General features: G+C 43.4%; 1 protein-coding gene across 7 annotated transcripts in view; it reads left to right on the forward strand.

The window, feature by feature from the left end:
• INPP5A (inositol polyphosphate-5-phosphatase A) overlaps nucleotides 1–18513 on the forward strand; it is a 210061-nt gene that overhangs the window by 156585 nt on the left and 34963 nt on the right. For all 7 annotated transcript variants that reach the window (XM_048944013.1, XM_048944017.1, XM_048944018.1 and 4 more), the window contains 2 exons: nucleotides 17273–17368; nucleotides 17665–17739. In XM_048944013.1, coding sequence (XP_048799970.1) covers nucleotides 17273–17368; nucleotides 17665–17739 — 171 coding nt within the window. The remainder of the gene's footprint in view (nucleotides 1–17272; nucleotides 17369–17664; nucleotides 17740–18513) is intronic.

The following is an 18513-nucleotide window of genomic DNA, read 5'->3' on the forward strand; positions in this document are numbered from 1 at the left end:
GTGTTTTTATATTGAAATTTCTGGATTACTTTCATTTGTAGAATTCTAACACATCTCTGAAAATTTAAACAGTTTACATTTTTGATGCATTTTCAGCTGAACAGAGTGTAACTCTAGCAGCATCATTAAGATTGCAGAAGTACAGACTGGGTAGATTCAGACTTTCATGTGAACCATTTGTGCCTCCTTACTGTTCTGTGTTTTTTGAGTACTGTAGTCCTGGTGGCACTGCCTTGAGCTCCCGTTAGGGGCACATCTCCTGATGTAGCTTCCACTGCTGTTCTGTGCCTTTCAGTGTGAGCCACACATCTACCACAGAAGATAGCATCACGCAACTCGGTCATTACTAGCTCAAAGTCAAATACGTGCTAAATATTCAAGTGATGGCAATTGGCCTTAAGTAAGCCAAAGTTCCTATGTATACCAAACATTTAAATGAGAGATTGCTAAGGTGGGATGGAAATTTGTTTTTTCTCTCTGTTTATGGAATATTTTACGTTACCTGAAATGAATACGGATGGTAATTGCCAATCTGGTGGCTTTTATTGATTTGATTCAAGAGGCAGCTTCACTTCCATCTTTTGCACGCACTTACCTTAAAATATGTGCATTACGAAGACTGTGGTACAGCATCTTTGGAAAATCAATATCAGGACAAAGTTCTGTTGTGCGAATACTGACTGCAGAGTAATTCTAGAAAACAATGACAAATAATAGAAGCTGGGATAGACAAAATTGTGCCTGCAATTCGGATGTAGTTGGGCTCCACAGAAGGCCCAAACAGTTACCTGGTGTTACGTATTGCATATGCGTCAGCAAATAGTTTGAATTGACCCCCCTTGCAGTCAGAACGTGTTAAAAACCTGCGGCCATTGAAATAAAAGGCTGCTTTTACCAATTATTTCTATACAGTTGACTATTTTGCTTGATTTTTTGCCGGTAACTGCTACCATTATCTTTGTTCCGGCTTCTGATAGTTTCCTTAGAACTAAAATAAAATTTGCATCGGAACCTGTAATTTTACAGTATTTAAACTGAGCAGCTCTGCTCCTAATTTATTGTGGTTTTGTAATGGTAATTTTAAAATCTGTTAATACTGGCAGCTGAATTTCCTGCACATTGATTATCTTTCCAAGAAGTTAAAGGATGTCTTTACAGAATCACACAGAATCACAGAATGACCCGGGTTGGAAGGGACCCCAAGGATCATGTAGTTCCAACCTCCCTGCCTAGCAGGGCCACCAAACATACACATTCAGATCAGGTTGCCCAGGACCCCGTCCAACCTGGCCTTAAACACGTCCAAGGACGGGGCATCCACAACCTCCCTGGGCAGCCCGTTCCAGGGCCTAACCACTCTCCTAGTAAAGAACTTCCCCCTAACATCCAACCTAAATCTTCCCTCCTTCAACTTAAAACCATTTCCCCTAGTCCTGCTGTTGTCAGCCCTTTTGAAGAGTTTACTCCCCTCCTGGGTGTAGGTTCCCTTCAGGTATTGATAGGCTGCAATGAGGTCACCCCGCAGCCTTCTCTTCTCCCGGCTGAACAAGCCCAACTCCCTCAGCCTGTCCTCATAGGGGAGGTGCTCCAGCCCCTTGATCATCTTAGTCGCCCTCCTCTGGACCCTTTCCAAAATCTCAATGTCTTTCTTGTACTGAGGGCTCCACACCTGGACACAGTACTCCAGGTGGGGCCTCACAAGAGCCGAGTAGAGAGGGACAATCACCTCCCTGTCCCTGCTGGCCACCCCTCTCCTGATGGAGCCCAGGATCCCATTTGCCTTTCGAGCTGCCAGAGCGCACTGCTGGCTCATATTCAGTCTCTCGTCCATCAGGACCCCCAGGTCCTTCTCTGCCGAGCTGCTCTCAAGGACCACTCCTCCCAGCCTGTACAGGTGCCTGGGGTTCTTCCGGCCCAAATGCAAAACCTTGCACTTTGCCGTGTTGAACCTCATCAGGTTCACCCGAGCCCAGCCCTCCAGCCTGTCGAGGTCCCTCTGAATGGCATCCCTTCCTTCCACCGTATCAACCGCACCACTCAGCTTGGTGTCGTCAGCAAACTTGCTGAGGGTGCACTCAATTCCCTCATCGATGTCATTAATAAAGATGTTAAAGAGCACCGGTCCCAAGACAGACCCTTGGGGGACACCACTTGTTACCGGCCTCCACCTGGACATAGAGCCATTGACTACCACCCTCTGTGTGCAGCCTTTCAACCAATTGCTTATCCATCGGGTCGTCCACCCATCAAATCCACTTCCCTCCAATTTGGAGATGAGGATGTGGTGGGGGACCATGTCAAAGGCCTTGCTCAGGTCCAGGTAAATGACATCGGTCGCCTTCCCTTCGTCCACCAATGCCGTCACTCCATCATAGAAGGCCACAAGATTAGTTAGGCGTGACCTTCCTTTGGTGAAGCCGTGCTGGCTGTCTCGGATCACATGCTCATTCTTTATGTGATCGAGCATGTTGTCCAGGAGGATCTGTTCCATGATCTTCCCAGGCACAGAGGTGAGACTCACCGGCCTGTAGTTCCCCGGGTCCTCCCTACTCCCCTTCTTGTATATGGGAGTGACATGACCCTTCCTCCAGTCTTTCAGGAAGTAAAACATGTTACAGTTAGTTCAAATCATACTTGCCGCCTAGTTGATCCTGTTCTGAAATCACACTGTTAGAGATAGTTCACTATTGCAATGTACAACCAATACTACAATTTTAACATACATCAAGAAAAAATCTTCTAAGTGCCATCCAAAACCCTAATGTTTTGATTTTGTCACTTTGATACATATGGAGATAGCCCAAAAGTCTAGAGTAACATGAGTATCTTCTACATAGATGTGAGAATTTTTTATTCAATGGTAGAGATTTATCACCTGTCATTTACTTTCCTTTAGTTGGTAAATGCATTTCCTATGTCTTTTAGACTAGTATCACTGATTTACTGTGTTTAGCCAGGTTCCATATAGAAGGTAGAATAAAAAAACAATTTAAGATTTCTATTATATATGCTTATGAAAGTGGTGTTTCAGAAACAGTGGATGTTTTCTGTATGTGTTTTTGCTCAGCGTGCTTAAAGAACAGTAGAAAGTGCTGAGCACATGAAGATAATGAAGCATGATCAGAATGGTGCATTAGTAAGTGAGGATGATTTTAGCAAGTAGAATCCTTAGCCTACAGGCTGTAATGTTGACTTTGAATAAACTGGAGTACCAATGACTGCAGAACACTGTGAGAGGAATGGATTCATCCTTGTACTTAAGGGTACAAGAAGAAAGGAGGGGAGCATTGAGTAAGGTTCTCATTAACTTGAAAGTTCATTAGCTAGACGTTAATTTCAGGCAAACTAATTGAAGAGGTGCTAGTGATGAAAGAATGGAAAGATATAATCCAGACAAATTATGCCTCACCAAGAAAGTTTGTAATGCAATTAATAAGTTAGGTGAAAATGATGATGAAGTGATCATATGGCAAAGCAAGTTTGTTGAAAACATTATTTAACTTTGTGTTTGGCTCTGTTTGCATGCATGGGAGCACTGAAGAGACAACAGTAGCAAGAACAGTGCAGACAGACTTGCTGAAGGCAAACGGCTCCCCTGGCAATACCGTCTGTAGATTGATTTAATTAAAAAAAAACAACCCTAGTTTTATTTGATTTCACTGGTGTTATGAATTCCATCAAATATCTTCAATGCATCTATTTAAAAAGCATGATTAGTCATGAGATGAGAGTGAGGGACTCTGCCCTGAGCCAGGTCTGGATGCCAAGGAGGAATTATTTTTGAAGGTAGCATAAAGTTTGCTGTACAAACCTTAGGCTTGTATCACATTAACCAAAACTGCCCCAGTTGTTGGTTGGTTGGTTTCCCAGCAGTTTGTTGTTAGAAAATTGTTGTCTCCACGGACTTCTGTATTTGTAACGATGATCTTAATCCTGTCCTAGAGAACGTTTAGAAAGTGGTAGCAGAAAGTTTCAAATGAAAAATCATGTGTGAGAAATCAAGTGATTAGCAAGAGGTTCCTTTCTTGGAATGACTGAGGAATTGATGGATACTCTGTGTCCTACAAAGAGCTGATGTCTTTGTGAAGATTTGTTTTGGTCAAAAAGATGCAGTTTGCTTCAGATCAGGAGGAATTGGTGCAGTGTAGTGCTCTGTGATGCGTGTAATTAGACAGGAGAAAGGCACAGTCACTTTTGGCTGGAGATTTGACTAATAATTTCTTCAAACTTGCTAAGCAGACTTGGATACTTTCTGTCTCAGACATCCTTTCCATGAAAATTATTTCTGCTGGTTTTGTGTTGTTGACGTAAGGTATCATTTATTTCTTTATCATACGTATCTGGTTGATGCTAATAACTAACAAGTTAAATCTGCACCTGACTCCAGACAGCTGATGGAGCATTTATTTCAGTTATCCACTATAGTTTTGCTGCAGACAATTAATAGGTAAAGTCTATGCAAATGTGCAGAGTTCAAGTGAGGGCTGTCCTGAGCAGGACTTAAGCTATGCACCCGCTTTTGTGCCAATTTTTTCAGAGTTTTTTTCTCCCGTAATGAATACATGTATTTTGTGCATTGGAGCATGGCACCAGCCCTTTTGGATGGCAGGCTCTTCAAGAAAGAGGAAGAGAGTTTTAATCACAAAAGCAGAAACTTCAGTCAGAGAAGTGATTCTACACTTTGTTTCGTTTGTAAATGGTGTATATTGGCTTTTGTGAAACAGAACCCAGGTCCGATTCAGGACAGCGCTCCGTAGATTCTTTACGTGGGTCTTTTTGACTCTGAAATTGTGTGCATGAAAGGAGGAGATCGAACATAATTTGTCCAAAGAGGTAGTCTCAGATTTTTTCCTATCGAGATTCTTTCAGCATATTCCTCTTTGTTGAGCTATAAGCAGCTTTTAAAATAATGGCATTAGCCTATATTTCAGGACTTCACTGGGTGTTCCCAGCTAAGATGATTAGTTACAAGAAACAAAAATACGTGCTTTGTAGCATTTTAATGAATATGGGAGACTTGTAAACCAGGATGAGATTTGAGCAATTTGTAGATTTCAAAATGAGCTGTAGAGTTCATTGAAAAGAGAAAAATGCATCATTGAAATTCATGGTGCCACTTTTTCTTTGCCGAGATTTATCATTGAAAGCCATATTGCCTTCCCTTTGCCTTTATTTAAAGCTCTTCAATACATTGTTTTTGAGGACCGTTTCTTTTACAAGCTTTTCTTTTCAGCTTGCTCAGGGTATCAGGTCCAACGAACATCTGTTTGTAGCTAAAATCAGCCAGGACCCGGACTGTATCCTGCCTCCCCACTCCCTTTTGTTCCCAAGGGCTATTGTTTCCGATTTCATGCTATCAGAGGGGCTGCATGTTTTCCTGTGTGAAGTTGTCAGAGAGATAAAAGCACAGGAGCAGGGTCACATTTCGAGGGATGGGCATGAAAAATTGGTAAAATGTATCTTGAAGGCCACCCACAAGACTCGCATGAAGAAATTCAGAAATGGAGAGCAGAATTTTAATTTTAAACTATGCTAATTGCAGAGTAGAAGAAATAGTGGTGAAATAAGCTTTGAACTGGTGGAGATCGCTTGGTTACATTTATGCCTAACTTAATTCTTGAGTTGACTCTTGACTCTTGGGTCTCCAACTCAGCTTTCCCAAACAGAAAATACCACCATCTTCAATACAGTGCTTTCTTGTGTCTTTTCAGAATTGGAGTGAAATGCTAGAAGGCTGAAAGTAAGTGTTACACTATCAGTCATCATTATGAATGCACTGGGGAAAATGGAAGCATTACTGAAAGTGTCTACCTGCCCAAAATTATCAAGATGCTTCCAGGCCCGCAAAGGTTAAAATAAGGATGATAATGATGGATGGACAACTAGGAATAGTGAGCTTCATTAACTTAATGGAATATACTGTTGGGGAAGAAGGCGCAGTGCTGTGCTTGTGACTGTGGGTTACAGTGCTGTGGCTGTGACTCGCCAGAACATGAAGGTGCTTCAGGCTCACGAATTCCAGAAGTTGCTCCCTAGTTTTAACTGTTGCAGATCTGATTCAGTCAGTGGCAGGAGTTGGGCAGTTAAGCGTGAGGCTGGTTTGGAGTTTAATTGAGCGTCCTCTCGCAGTTGGCCGTTAACACATTGGTCAGAGTTCAGATGCATCTCTCGGAGAGTAGTGAGAAGCCAAGAGGTAGTTCTGATCAACCTTAACGTACTATCAGTAAATGAGTGTCTTGCTGGTTCATGTGTCACATGGTTGTGATTGCTTTCATCTAGATATTGACTAGATATAAATAAAGGAAATGGTTTTAATAGTATTGTTCCAGGTCAGTGATTTAATAAAATGGCTGCTTTTATTTTAGGAACTCATAATGACCATTTTGTTAAAGTGTGCAGCAAGAAAACAGATGAGATATGTAAGCTGTATTTTTTCCATCCCTTATCTATCATTTTTCCCAAATGATAGATAATGGAAACCACCCAAGGCATTAGCTTACTGCCATAAGGCTTCCAATTTAGTGAATTATGTACAGTATACAAGTCAGTGTTTTGCTGGAATTTTAGGGGAATTTATTTTTTTCCTGTAGCTTTTATCCAAGATGAAGTCAGATATTCTTCGTAAATGCAGAAATGTTTTGCGGTTTCATGCAAGACGTGAAATGGATTTTTGTTGAATTTAGCAGCATTGGCTTTGGAAATTCAGGGAGAACAGTAGTACAGAGATTTTGTGTATTTCTGTATATTTCAGGGGGAAAAAGAGAACTAAGTATGTTTTAAAGGTGCAGTAATGGCTGAATTTATATCCTTTCAGTACTGTTTTGGGAGATGAATGTGTTTATAAATAGAAAAAGAAGAAAGCAACAGGTTAAGAAAACTCTGCCAAGTGTTTAACAGTTCTGCAGATGGGCATAATGAAGAGAACTCTGCGTATATTTAGCCGTGAGGATCACTGATCGTTTCCCCTTGTGTTAGCTGCCGGCAGCTCAGGCTGGGCTCCTGGTCACGCCGCAGGAGCCGCTGCTCGGCCAGGTTCTGTGTGTGTCCCGCTGCCGAGTGCCCTCCCTGGGGCTGCGTCCCACCTGCCAGGCTGCTGCTGGGTTAGCAAGAGCTGCCCTGAGAGCTGTGCAGCCCCAGCCCAGCCCAGCATGCAGCCCAGCCTGGGCAGTGCATGTCAGGAGTCACGCGGGCGCCATTTTAGTTTCAGGGGGAAGAGCGATTATTATTCTCATTATTACTCTCATTATTTGTCAGCGTGCTGACAAACATACTGCTGTGTCACACGTTGCATCGAGGGTTTTGGAGAGGAATTCCAGTGCTGGTTGTGAGCACTGCTGGTAACGTCCCTTTCTGGTCCAATGAGTGTGCGTGCTTTCCAAAATCATAGTATTCTGATACCAGCAGTCTTCACCGGTCTGATTTGGGATGGGTAATGATGAGAATGGACTTTGTCTCAAAAGGAAGAAGAGGAAGAGTAAAAATTAATAGTGCATCTTAACATCCAGCACAACATCTCCCTCTTTTTTCTGACTAAAGAGAGTGAGAAAGGCCTCTCCAGAGGAAATAAAGAAGAAGTTATTACAGCTCTCACTTTTTGTGGCTTATGAAAAAGCTTTCTGTATGTTAAACAGTCTTGTGGACATCTGGCATGATTGGTTTTAATCTGCTGACTAAAAAGTCAGGATTAAATCTTGCTTTACACCTCTTTGTATTGCAGTCAGTAAAGTGACAGAGCTGCACTGAAACAATGGCACTACTTATTCCACCCAATATGCCATGTGGTAGATCGCCCCTTTTTCAGCACCACTTCTCTGCAAAGACAATGCAGCATCTGGTGGGGTTTTCCTGTGTCCAAGATATTTTTTGTCAGTAATTTCACTCAGCCGGCCTGCTTAGCTCTCCCCTGGTGCTACTTTTTGAGATGGGGTTTGCCAAACTCAGTGGCAAGAGGTCAGGAGGCCAAAGTGATGAATTTTTATGTGCCTGTTCCTTGTGTTTCTGCTCAGTCATGATTCTTTGCGCGCTGTACTGCCTCTGAAAGGGAGCCACAGCCAGCAATTTGTCCTCATGGGCCACAGAGAATGGGGCGGCAGATGAGTTAAAGCAGCATGTATGACTCGGGATGGAGACGCACACAAATGTTGTCTTATGGCAGAACAGAACACTCCTGTCACCATTCAGAGCAAGAGGTGCTGGGGAGATTTGTGGCCTGTTGGCTTTCGATCAAATGACAAATGAATTTAACAGCACTTAGAGACACAGTGAAAAGAACAGCACTTCTCCAACCCGTGCACAGCTGTTAGCCTCAAAATTATGTCACATTAACACTTTTGAACCTGCGTTATTCCTCTGTCTGCATAATTGAGATCTCTGTGTGTTTCTCCTGTGCTGCTTTAAGGAAAAGCATTCTACGTGTGTTTCAGAAATTCTATACGCTATGCTACCTGATCATTTACCCAGTTGAACCCCATCCCCTCCCAATGAATCTGTGACCCACAGAACAGGACCAAGGAAGCTGCCCTTCAGACAGCGCATTCTGTCCTCTCTCAGTGATGCTCTGCATCATCCAGTGCTGTCAGTGAGCCGGGGATCTGTGTTTGCTGCTGCTTTAAATTCTGCTGCAGCCCCAGTCAGTGGCATGAAGTTGCTCTTCCTCCACATCCTTCTCTCTCTCTGACCAGCTGTGTCCCTCCATGTGGTCCAGGGCTGCAATGTGGTTTGCTCTTGGTCAGCAGCTGAGGTTAGACCCATTTTCTGGGGAGATTGTAATGCATGAACCTTCATTTGTACACCAGCAGAAATGACACCAAAGAGGTAGCTTTGCAGTGAAGGAATGCAACACAGCCATCCTTGTCCATGTGCTCCAAGCTGCTTGAACGAACTGGCTAAGAAAGGCCACCGGAACTTCATCTGCTGAATTCATCTTCCACTTCTAAAGTGAATAAAGGAATAAATGGTGTGGTACGAGACAGGGAGCAGATCCAGTGGGACGGGAATGAGATATGGCAAGGTGAAAGAGAGTCAAGTCAGGGAGGCTAGGTAGGAAAAGAAGGGGGGAAAGTGCCGTGAGGCAGCTTGTGTCTCACCAACAAGGCACCACCTGATCAGCCAAGTTCCTGTCTCACTGTAACACTGAGCAGCACACCCCAGTTATTAGCAGTGAAGTTCAATTTCCATTTGAAAAACTTGTTCAGATGCCATGCTGAGGTGCAGGCAGCCCAGGGCGTGCTCCAGCCCCTGCTGCCATGCTGCCTTCTGCAGGTCTCTGAACCAGTCTTTGCTTAAGGGCTGGCTGATTTTGATGTTGTGGACTGTAGGAAGGAAAAGAATGCTTCATACTTCTCTGTGTTTCTCACTTTGTGTTTTGAAGCATCTAGTGGTTGGCCAATAGCATATAAATTTCAGGAAGTTTTGTAATTTGATTTCAGAATCACCCAACACTTCTCGTTTTAAAAGTCCGCTCCAGTTTATGATTCTGAGAATAAGCTCAGTAGAACTCAAGCACGAAGGTATCATTGAATAGTGGAAAGTCTATGTCGTAGATTGCATAGGTGGTAGCTGGTGTGTACGTGTACTTTTTGGAAGCCAGATATTCTCACTTCAGTGGCTAAGCCTTGATCTGGAGCCATGTCACATTATTGATTTTGTCCAAAGTACCCCATTAATTTAAAGGGCAAATTTGCTCCAGAAATTGCTTTTTTTAAGCAGTGTTTATTAGAGGAACAGAGTCCTGTGTGGGAGAGTTTTTGAGGCATGCTGCTCGTTCCAAATGAGACAGCGTGGAACGCTCTGCTGTGCGAATGTGGTGCAGGAGGCACAGCCCAGCAGCGTGCTCTCATCTGTCCCCAGCGAGCTGTGACAGTAAGCATGCTCCTTGCAAGGCTGGGAAGAATAAAGCTGGCAGCCTCCAATTACTTGGAACCCGGCAGTTCCTTAAAGTAAGTCAGGAAAAGCCTTAGAATTTTGCTGGGTGCTGACTGAAATTTTTGCTATGTTGTTTCTTACTGTTATCAGAAACAAATATGGAAGTGGCAGAAACAATAACACCATCAATACAAAGGCAAATGTTAGCACTCGGAGGCGATTGCAAAGCACAGAGGAACACATAGGGTTTGCAGGTTATTTTCCTTTTAAAAAGAAAAGAAATAGAAAGCTCTTCGTTGCAGTGTTAGATAAAAGCAAGCTTAGCTACAAGGAGAGAATCTGCCTCTTACCTCATTTCTCCCCAGTTCAAGGGAAGAGGGGATTTTACATTTCTTTACAGAAACAGATTTACATCACGGAATCTGTGTGCTTCATCAAAGTCTTTGCTTAAGGGAAACAATGCAGGCAATCCTCTGCCAGGTCAGCGGGGTAAAAAAGCAGGTAAGAACTGAGGGGTTGTCCAACATGGGGTGTTTTGGGGTGGTACTCCTGTTTGGCCAAAAAATGGCTGAAGCAGTGAGAGGGAGGTAATAGGGTAATATGTGAATAAATTCCACAAAGTCCACAGATTATGGGACAGGACAACATACTTGCACATTTCCATAGGAACAGCTGACTTCCCCAGTTCCTGGAAAAAGTGAATCATTGTCTCCCACAGAGAACTCCCACAGGACAGCCCTCCATGTGATGTAATGATGCTGTGTAACCAGGGAATGAGGAAAGGGGCTTCTCTGGTAGACCACTGCAAAGTTCCAAGTTTTCATCAAATTTGCAACTTCTTATCTGTGTCAACAAGTGAATTTAAGCTGAGAGCCTAGCGGGGAGGGGAGTTTGGGAAGGGAGGATGGGTGACACGTGGCCATCATTTCACCATTGCTTGTATTTCTGATGCACGCAGGTGACAAAGAATTCAGAGTAAATTGTTTATGAACAGATGTGTAGATACTTAGCTGAACCTAGATATTGGGATCACAGGCAGGAAAATGAAATGACAATAAAGAAAGAGGGAACCTGACCAGAAGGAGTTGGGTAGAGAAAACTAGAGGCTGACCTCCATAACAGGGAATGTGTGTGGTGGAAAGGAGTGCAATCCTGGTTTTTGAATTCTTAGAGATACACCTGACTGAAAAAGAAATTAGCAAGGAAACAAAAAGGAATGTGTTTAATGAAAAAAAAAAAAAAAAAAAGTCATATCATACCAGTATTTAAAAAAAAGTTACAAAATGAGAGACTGTTCTGTGTGCAGAAATGTTTAGGACAGAGCACCACAAAGTGTCTACAAAAGTCTCTTTCCTGTTTGAAAATATGGAGTGGTAGAAGATTTCATGGGGAAAAAATGGAAGAGTATGAAAAAGTATTTTTTTCTTTCTCTTTGGACTTACTTGGATGAGCAAGTGGTAAGCAGGGATCCGTATCTGAAATGTTTTAAGCCAGCACAGTATGCACAGTACAGAGTAGCACCTAGCTGAGCAGACTGCCTCGCGTCAGAACAAAACGACGTTAGGGGAGTTCATAACCAAAACGAGGCAAGTGAGATTTCAACACCAGAGGTTATAAATTTAGCAGTGTATATAGGTAGTCAGGTTGTATTATGGTAAGTATCTAACAAACTGAACTGTGTTACTGCTAGCCATGCTGCAGATGCCAAGAGGTATTTCCCTCAAATGCAGTCAGAAGTGTATGTCCCGGGTGAAAAAGATGCCGGAAGGTGATCCTGTCTCTGGGACAGAGCTTTAATGGCATGCAGTTGGGTGCTCAGCTCTTCCTTAAAGATGTCTAAGAGTCATCTTGAGGATGAAGAGCAATCTCTAAGAGTCATAGCAGCAGAGGCTTTTGTCCTGAGCTCAGATTCTCCTCTGATAAATTTTAAAGAGGCATCGTTGCCACCAAATGCATGCACAGAGCAGAGCTGCAGGAAGCAGGGCACAGCCAGCGTGGTGAGCGTGGGGCACAGAGCTGGCAGTGCTGGTGGTGGGCAGAGGACGCGGAGCTGGCAGTGGACACAGGGCACAGTCACCCTGCTGGGCACACGGCCACGTGCACGGCTGGACAGAGGTGTGCTGTTAGCTGAGGCCTCTCAGTCTGTCCAGTGCAGTGTCTTGAAAACTAATGGAAATGGGCTCGCATTGCCTACTACTACACTTTGATACCATTGGCATGAATTATCTGAAGTTTTGGACAAGAAGATGCATGTAATTATGATCTCCAGACAGCTAGTTTCAAATAGAGCCCAAAGAAGTGCTGGTCGTTCCTAGTGATGGTTTGTTTTACGGACACAGGAGATGCAGCAGTGCAGGAAGCTCTCGTGCCCCATCCCACCTGCTGCCTCCGCCACGCCTGTGGCCCTGGGCGCAGCTCATTGCAGTGCCACTGTTCACAGAGAGCCACTTGCACGTTAGTACTTCATGTTGCTTCTTATTAATACTTCTTCGTATCTGTCCTTTATTCAGCAAATGTGTCTCACTGGTGAGTAAAATTTCTGCTCCTGGAAGCTTATCCATGTAAAAAGTGTAGGAACTTTGAGATGCTGTTGATATTTCTGTACAGTTCATATTAACACGAGTAAAACTACAGTCGAAGGGATATTTTTTTCTCATAGAAACAACTGTCAGTTCACTTAAATGGGATTTTATCATTGTGCACCAGTGAATTTAGCTGTATAATTGCCCTTCTTACTGCAGGGTGTGGGTGAGGGCCTCTGTGTGGTTCTGGAGTGTCCTGCAGCAGGTCTCCAGAGGCAGAGTTTAAAGAGTACAGCGATAACTATCCTGCAGCAGAGTCCATATCTTCCATTGACTGAGAAAGGCGTATTTAACACCTGGAAGTTTTAATTCTCTTTTTTAACTGTAACCACATGACCTGATGAATTTACTTCACAAAATTTCCGGGGCATTTTTCCAATACCCCAGGAATCACATCCACCCTCCCCAGAGGAGGAGGAGCCCAGATAGACAGATGTTCCTGTTGTTACACAAGTTGTGCGTCTTTTACCTCAGTGTTTGTTTCAAATACAGTTTGCATCCAGATAATAATTTAAAAAGCATTTGATTATCCTAATTTAATAAGTACCAGGTTGACGTTACTTTTTCAGCAGCATTTCACTTTTGTAATAGATTATACATTTTCCTCTGTCTTTTCCATCTTGCCAGAGTGCCCAGGGTATTTTAGATGTTCTGGATTTGGTTCTCATGTGTTCAGGACTTAACTGGCTCAGTTCGGCCTTCAGACCACTCTTCTCTCTTGTTACTTTCTAGCAAGAAAGATGTGTTGAGCCACGTAGCTTACTAGAAATTGCGACTGTGACAATTGCTGAGCTGCTTTGTTACACAGGAAAAATGTATGTTCTACTTTTTAATAAGACTTCAAAGTAATAAGTTCTGAAAGAGTGTTCAAGCCATCAGGAGAAACAGCATGCATCTTTAGATTCAGAAGGCAAAGGCAATTGTGAAGTTGAGGTCAGAATGTGCTTGGATGCCTCCTTTTCTGTTTCTGGGGTGGATACAGGTGCGCGGTGCCAAGAGGCGGACCTGGGACAGCAGGGCTGCGGGGTGGGACATCAGCTGCCCTTCTCAGCACTGCGCAGCTCACGGGGAGCAGCGCTGTGCTTCACAGCTGCTCAGCGTTCCGTGCGCACACAATATAAAATGCAGTTGCATCATAAGCGATGGATAACAGAATAGTGTGTGTACGTGTAGTGTATTTAATTGTGCTTTAATGTCTTTATCTCTTGAGAATGTAAATGTGCAGAAATACAGCCTTGAACATTTTCACGTGGTGTGTGAATGCAGCAGTAGATGCTGAAGGCTTATACTGTAACAGGCTGCAGAATTTAGACAGAATTGTAGATTAGTTGCTGTCAGTACTAAAACCTTTCCTTCCTGACTTTTTCTGATTGTACATATTGGTTATGTTCTAAGGCAGTTATCAGAAGTGGGATGGCTGTGTTTTACAGCTCGAGGCAGACCAATTATTGCCAAGGATTATTTTTAAAATGCTGTCAGACCTCGGCCTGCACGGGCTGTGCGTGAGAGCTGTGGGCAGAGCCGGCTGTGTCTGCGAACCAGAGCTGAGTGCGGGCACCTCTTTCTCCAAATTTTGTTTTAAAAAATAATAATGATTTAAAAGAAAGGAAAAAAAGATCACTCGCGTAGAGGGGTTTTGATGTCTGATTTCCCTGTATTCTAACTTTGCAAAAGAGCACCTTTGAAGGAACACCCAAAAAAGAAACTCCGTGTTTTCATCGCATTTTGGTTTTCTTTACCGGCAACAAAACGTCCCTTCATAAGTAGCCCTGTCTCAAAAGGCGCATGTTCCCCCGAGTTTTCTGCTTGGGTGACTACGACTTTGTAGAAACTGAAAAGAGGAGGAAAAAAGGAATGCTCCGGCTTGTATAAGAAATGAACCTTTGCCCAATCACTTTTTGTCCGGGAATAAGGTAACTTTTTGTGCATGTGAAATTTGAAAGCAATGAGATATGTGGGTCCTTTCTCTTTATTGGTTCTCAAGAGTCGATCGCGGGTTTGTTTTTTTTTTCTTTTCGAGCAAGCCTGAAGTTGTGAGATAAAGCGGCTCAGAAAAAAAAATGTTCTCAAGCAGATGCCTTTAAGAGACAGAAATCATGAATTTCTTGAATTGCAACCACTCCGGGGGTGGCTACAATGACTTTTTGACAGTGACAGTAACTCTGCCTTGTCTTTTCGAGCCCTTCTTTGGCCCATTCACTCTGGAAAGCTGCTTAAGGGCACTTAAGCGCATTAGCATTTGGATGCTCGGGGACCGTATTGACCCTCATTTGGAAAGTTTAAATGAGTGAAAGATGGAGCGATTTGTTAGGGCTTTAGAAACCGGCTTTAGAGAGCGGCGGGTTTTCCGCTTTGGTTTGTTCGGGTGCTTGTTCTAATCTGGTGCGCTGTTTAAAGGCGACCAGACTGATTTGTGACACATGAGCCCAAAGCGCTATTTTTTTAGTCTTGACCCGATTAGCTAATCTGTGCTCTGCATTTCAATAGCGGTATCGAAGGGCCTGCGCGTTGGGAATGGCTCGCTGCTGGATTACCTCATCGGGAGCCGCCTGCGGACGCAGATGGCAAAACATTAATTACGTGTAGAAACGGAGAGAGCGGGGCCGAAGGTAAAAACGGCGGCGATGCGAGAGAAGAGCGCGGCGGTGCACGAGGAGCAAGCAGCGCGGGGAGCCGCACGGCAGCGGTGCGGTTGCTTGCAGCCCGCAGCGTGCTGCCGGCACCGCGTCACGGGCACCGTGCTCTCCTCCGGCACCGTCCAGGAGCGCTGCGGGGCTCTGCCGCGCGCGGAAGGCTTTGCTCAGGGGACGCACGCGCTGTCCGCCAGTGAAAGATGCCGTTTGCCGCGCATCTGTAGGCTGCCTGGGCACGTGGGCACGGCAGATCTGGGGTGATAGGAGTTGGAGCTGGATGTTCGTGTCCACAGAGTGCCTGTCTGGGAGGGAAACAATCGCGAGCAGCCTTCTAGGGGAGGACGTGCTGTGTTCGGTGAGGTGGGGTCAGCACTGGTTCAGTTTGCGGAGCTGAGTTAAAGAACTGATATGTGTATTTCATCCTTACTGAATCACACCCAGGTTATTATCCTTTAAAACTGAAATCACTCCACTTTTCCTTTTTGTCTGTACTGTGAAAACACGTAGGCCCCTTTATACAGGATCATTCTAATGCCTTTTTTTCTTTTTTTTTTTTTTTCCTAAATGAGAAGGTTTTCATACGGTTTCCACTCTTATCACTGGAAACCTGAGCTGAGATCTGGATTGCTTGGAAGCATATGGACTTTTTAAAAAATATGTGCCTGACATCTCTTTCAAATAAATTCTTAATAGGGAACTGGGAAGTAAGCTGTTGCTGTAAGCAAGATATGATGTCTGATGGATACTGTGCTTGGAATAATGAATTACAATGTATGTATTTATGTTTTTGTAAGAAAGAAGTGTGTGGTGGGATGTGAAATTTCCCATTAAAAGAAATCGTATTGATTTTATAAGTGAATATTTTGCAAAATAACAGTCTGTTCTCTGACCATTATTACAAAGAATGAAAGAGGCAGAGTAGGGAAGGCACCTGTTTCCTCATTGACTGAATTCTTGAGTGCATTCTTGGTAAGAACTTCTATCAAAATGATCCTTTATTCAGAAAGATCATCTTTACCAGTGTCCTTATCCTGTGCATAGATACTATGAGCTGCTGGAGGCTAGACTATGGCAAGGGAAACCAGGCTGCTTCCCACGAGTAAGTGCCCACCTTGGCCATTTTCTGTCTGTCATTGAGTAACAATTAGATGTACACAACTCCCCTTTTGTCTTCTGCCTTGAGCTTCCCAGCAGCCCAGACAAACGGGTCAGAGAAGCACCACACACCATCTGGTAGCGTTGCCCATGCTGGATAACTTCATGTAATGAAGCCTGCGTACCCCACAGTTATGATATAGTCTCTCTCTGCATTTTAAAGCACTTAACGCTGTTATAAAAATATGGGTTCTATGAATCTAAAGTGTCTTTTTAAGTTAAATACACACCTAACTACTTTGCTGAGGTTCCAGGCTTTCACCTGTCACAGCAGAGCAGAGCACACCCCACAGGCAGCCAGCCCTCTGGGTCCCCTTTCCTTGCCATTACAGCTGGGCCACAGCTTGGCCAGTCACACAGGAGCCAGGACCTGATGCCTCTGGGATTCAAACCCCGAGTCTAAGGAAGTGTTAACTGATAGTACGTGTTAGACACACAGTCCTCAAAAAACCTAAATACTCTTATTTAAAACAGTGGTGCATGTGCAATTTGCTATCCAGAATGAGCTTTGAAAGTTACTGTCAGATTGTTAAATGTTCCTGAGATCTTTAAATTATTCTTGGGGCACTCATTCACAATGCAGACGTTTTGGCCAATGAGTTAAGCTGCAGGAACTGTAGTGCCAAGGTACTCATCAGCTTTTAAAAATATGGTACATAAACAAGTAGTACCATAGAGTCACTGGCTGTAGGAAATGGCTTTTGAGAATGTTCACAAGTCACGTGTGATGCAGGGTCAGACCTGTGACAGAAGCTGTGTGCGCAGCAGTAAGCCAGATGAGTATGTTTTATTTCATTGATAATGTCTTGTATTGTCTCTCTCTCTCTCCAAACAGTACATCAGTTTTTTGTTTTAAACCCATCATAAATGAAAATCAGTTAAATTAGCAGTACTTCGTCTGCTGACCTACGGCAAATTATACTTTCGGATGGGTGTTGGTCTGCCCTTGAAGATACATAGACTGATCAAATTCAGCAAGATATGGCCTTACCTTTCATTTAAATGAGCTCTCCTTTCTCCCTTTGTGTTTCTTATTAGACGCTATGTGCGAAGGCTACAATGCAGACTGTCCGGGCAGCTGACACAAATGAAGTAGTCAAGCTAATATTTCGTGAATCCGATAATGACCGAAAGGTAAACAACATAATGCCCTCTGTACCTCCTGGGTAAATAGAAGCGTTGTTGAATGTTCACTTTCTTTTCTGCAGAGCACGAATATAGTTGTTTCAAACTGTTAATTTAAAGGGAGGGGAGGGATACGTATTGTCACACCTAATGCTCAGTTAATTGGATTTTTCTAACTGATTGCCAGTGAACTAAATGGGCAAGCTGACAAGCAGCTCTAGGCACGCAGAGGCGCTGTATTAAGGGCTGCATGTATCCAAAAGGGTCCCTGAGTTTTTCTGACCTTTCTCCTCTATTTTTTTTAGGTTATGCTACAATTAGAAAAGAAGCTGTTTGACTATTTTAATCAAGATGTTTTTAGAGATAACAATGGCACTGCGGTAAGTTCTTTACTGTTGAAGGAATAAGTTGGAAACTCACGTAAAAATTGCATTTCTATCAACCCTTACCAACCCTTACCTTGTTAGTCCTCCTGTCTACAGAATGAGAAGAGATAATTCATCCAGCTTGGTCACTGCTCCAACTTTCTTCCACAGTACAGCTTCTTAAATTTGATATCTGTTTGTTTACCTTCTTTTCCATAGAAAAAAATATTTCAGTGAAATTCATGCTGGTTCCCATGTTGTATCTATCTTCTGTTTCGTATTTCTTCAGATATACGGTTTCTTTACCGATTCTTCATTGAGCATTTCCTGAAAACTTACCAAAAACCTTTAATGAAAATACCTGTGTCTTCTGAGTATACAGAATGAGTATATGAAGGAGTATTGGAATGTGTGCAAAAATGAAATAGAAGGCTCAAACCCTGTGGCAGATCAGCACTGTTGAGGCAGTTATATGGGGCTTAATAAGGGGAAGCAGACAGGGAGCACAAACCTTTTGATGTGTAATGAGGACTGCGTTCTTTCTGCAAAGAATGTTTTTTTATAATCTTTGAGGTTATTTTACTTTAAAATGTAGCCACTTCACTTTGGAAAATCTCTATACGGCTGCTTGTAGTATTCTCAATTTCATCAAAGGTTCCTAGGGGTTATGTATGTAAAGGAAAAACATGAAACATCCAGAATAGAAAACACAGAATGTTAAGCACAGACAGCATGCTGATCAGGAATGTACATGCTGCACATGGAGCCTTATTGTGGATTTTGTTGGCC

Source organism: Lagopus muta, chromosome 5 (genome assembly GCF_023343835.1).
Source record: "Lagopus muta isolate bLagMut1 chromosome 5, bLagMut1 primary, whole genome shotgun sequence".
Taxonomy (NCBI): Eukaryota; Metazoa; Chordata; class Aves; order Galliformes; family Phasianidae; genus Lagopus; species Lagopus muta.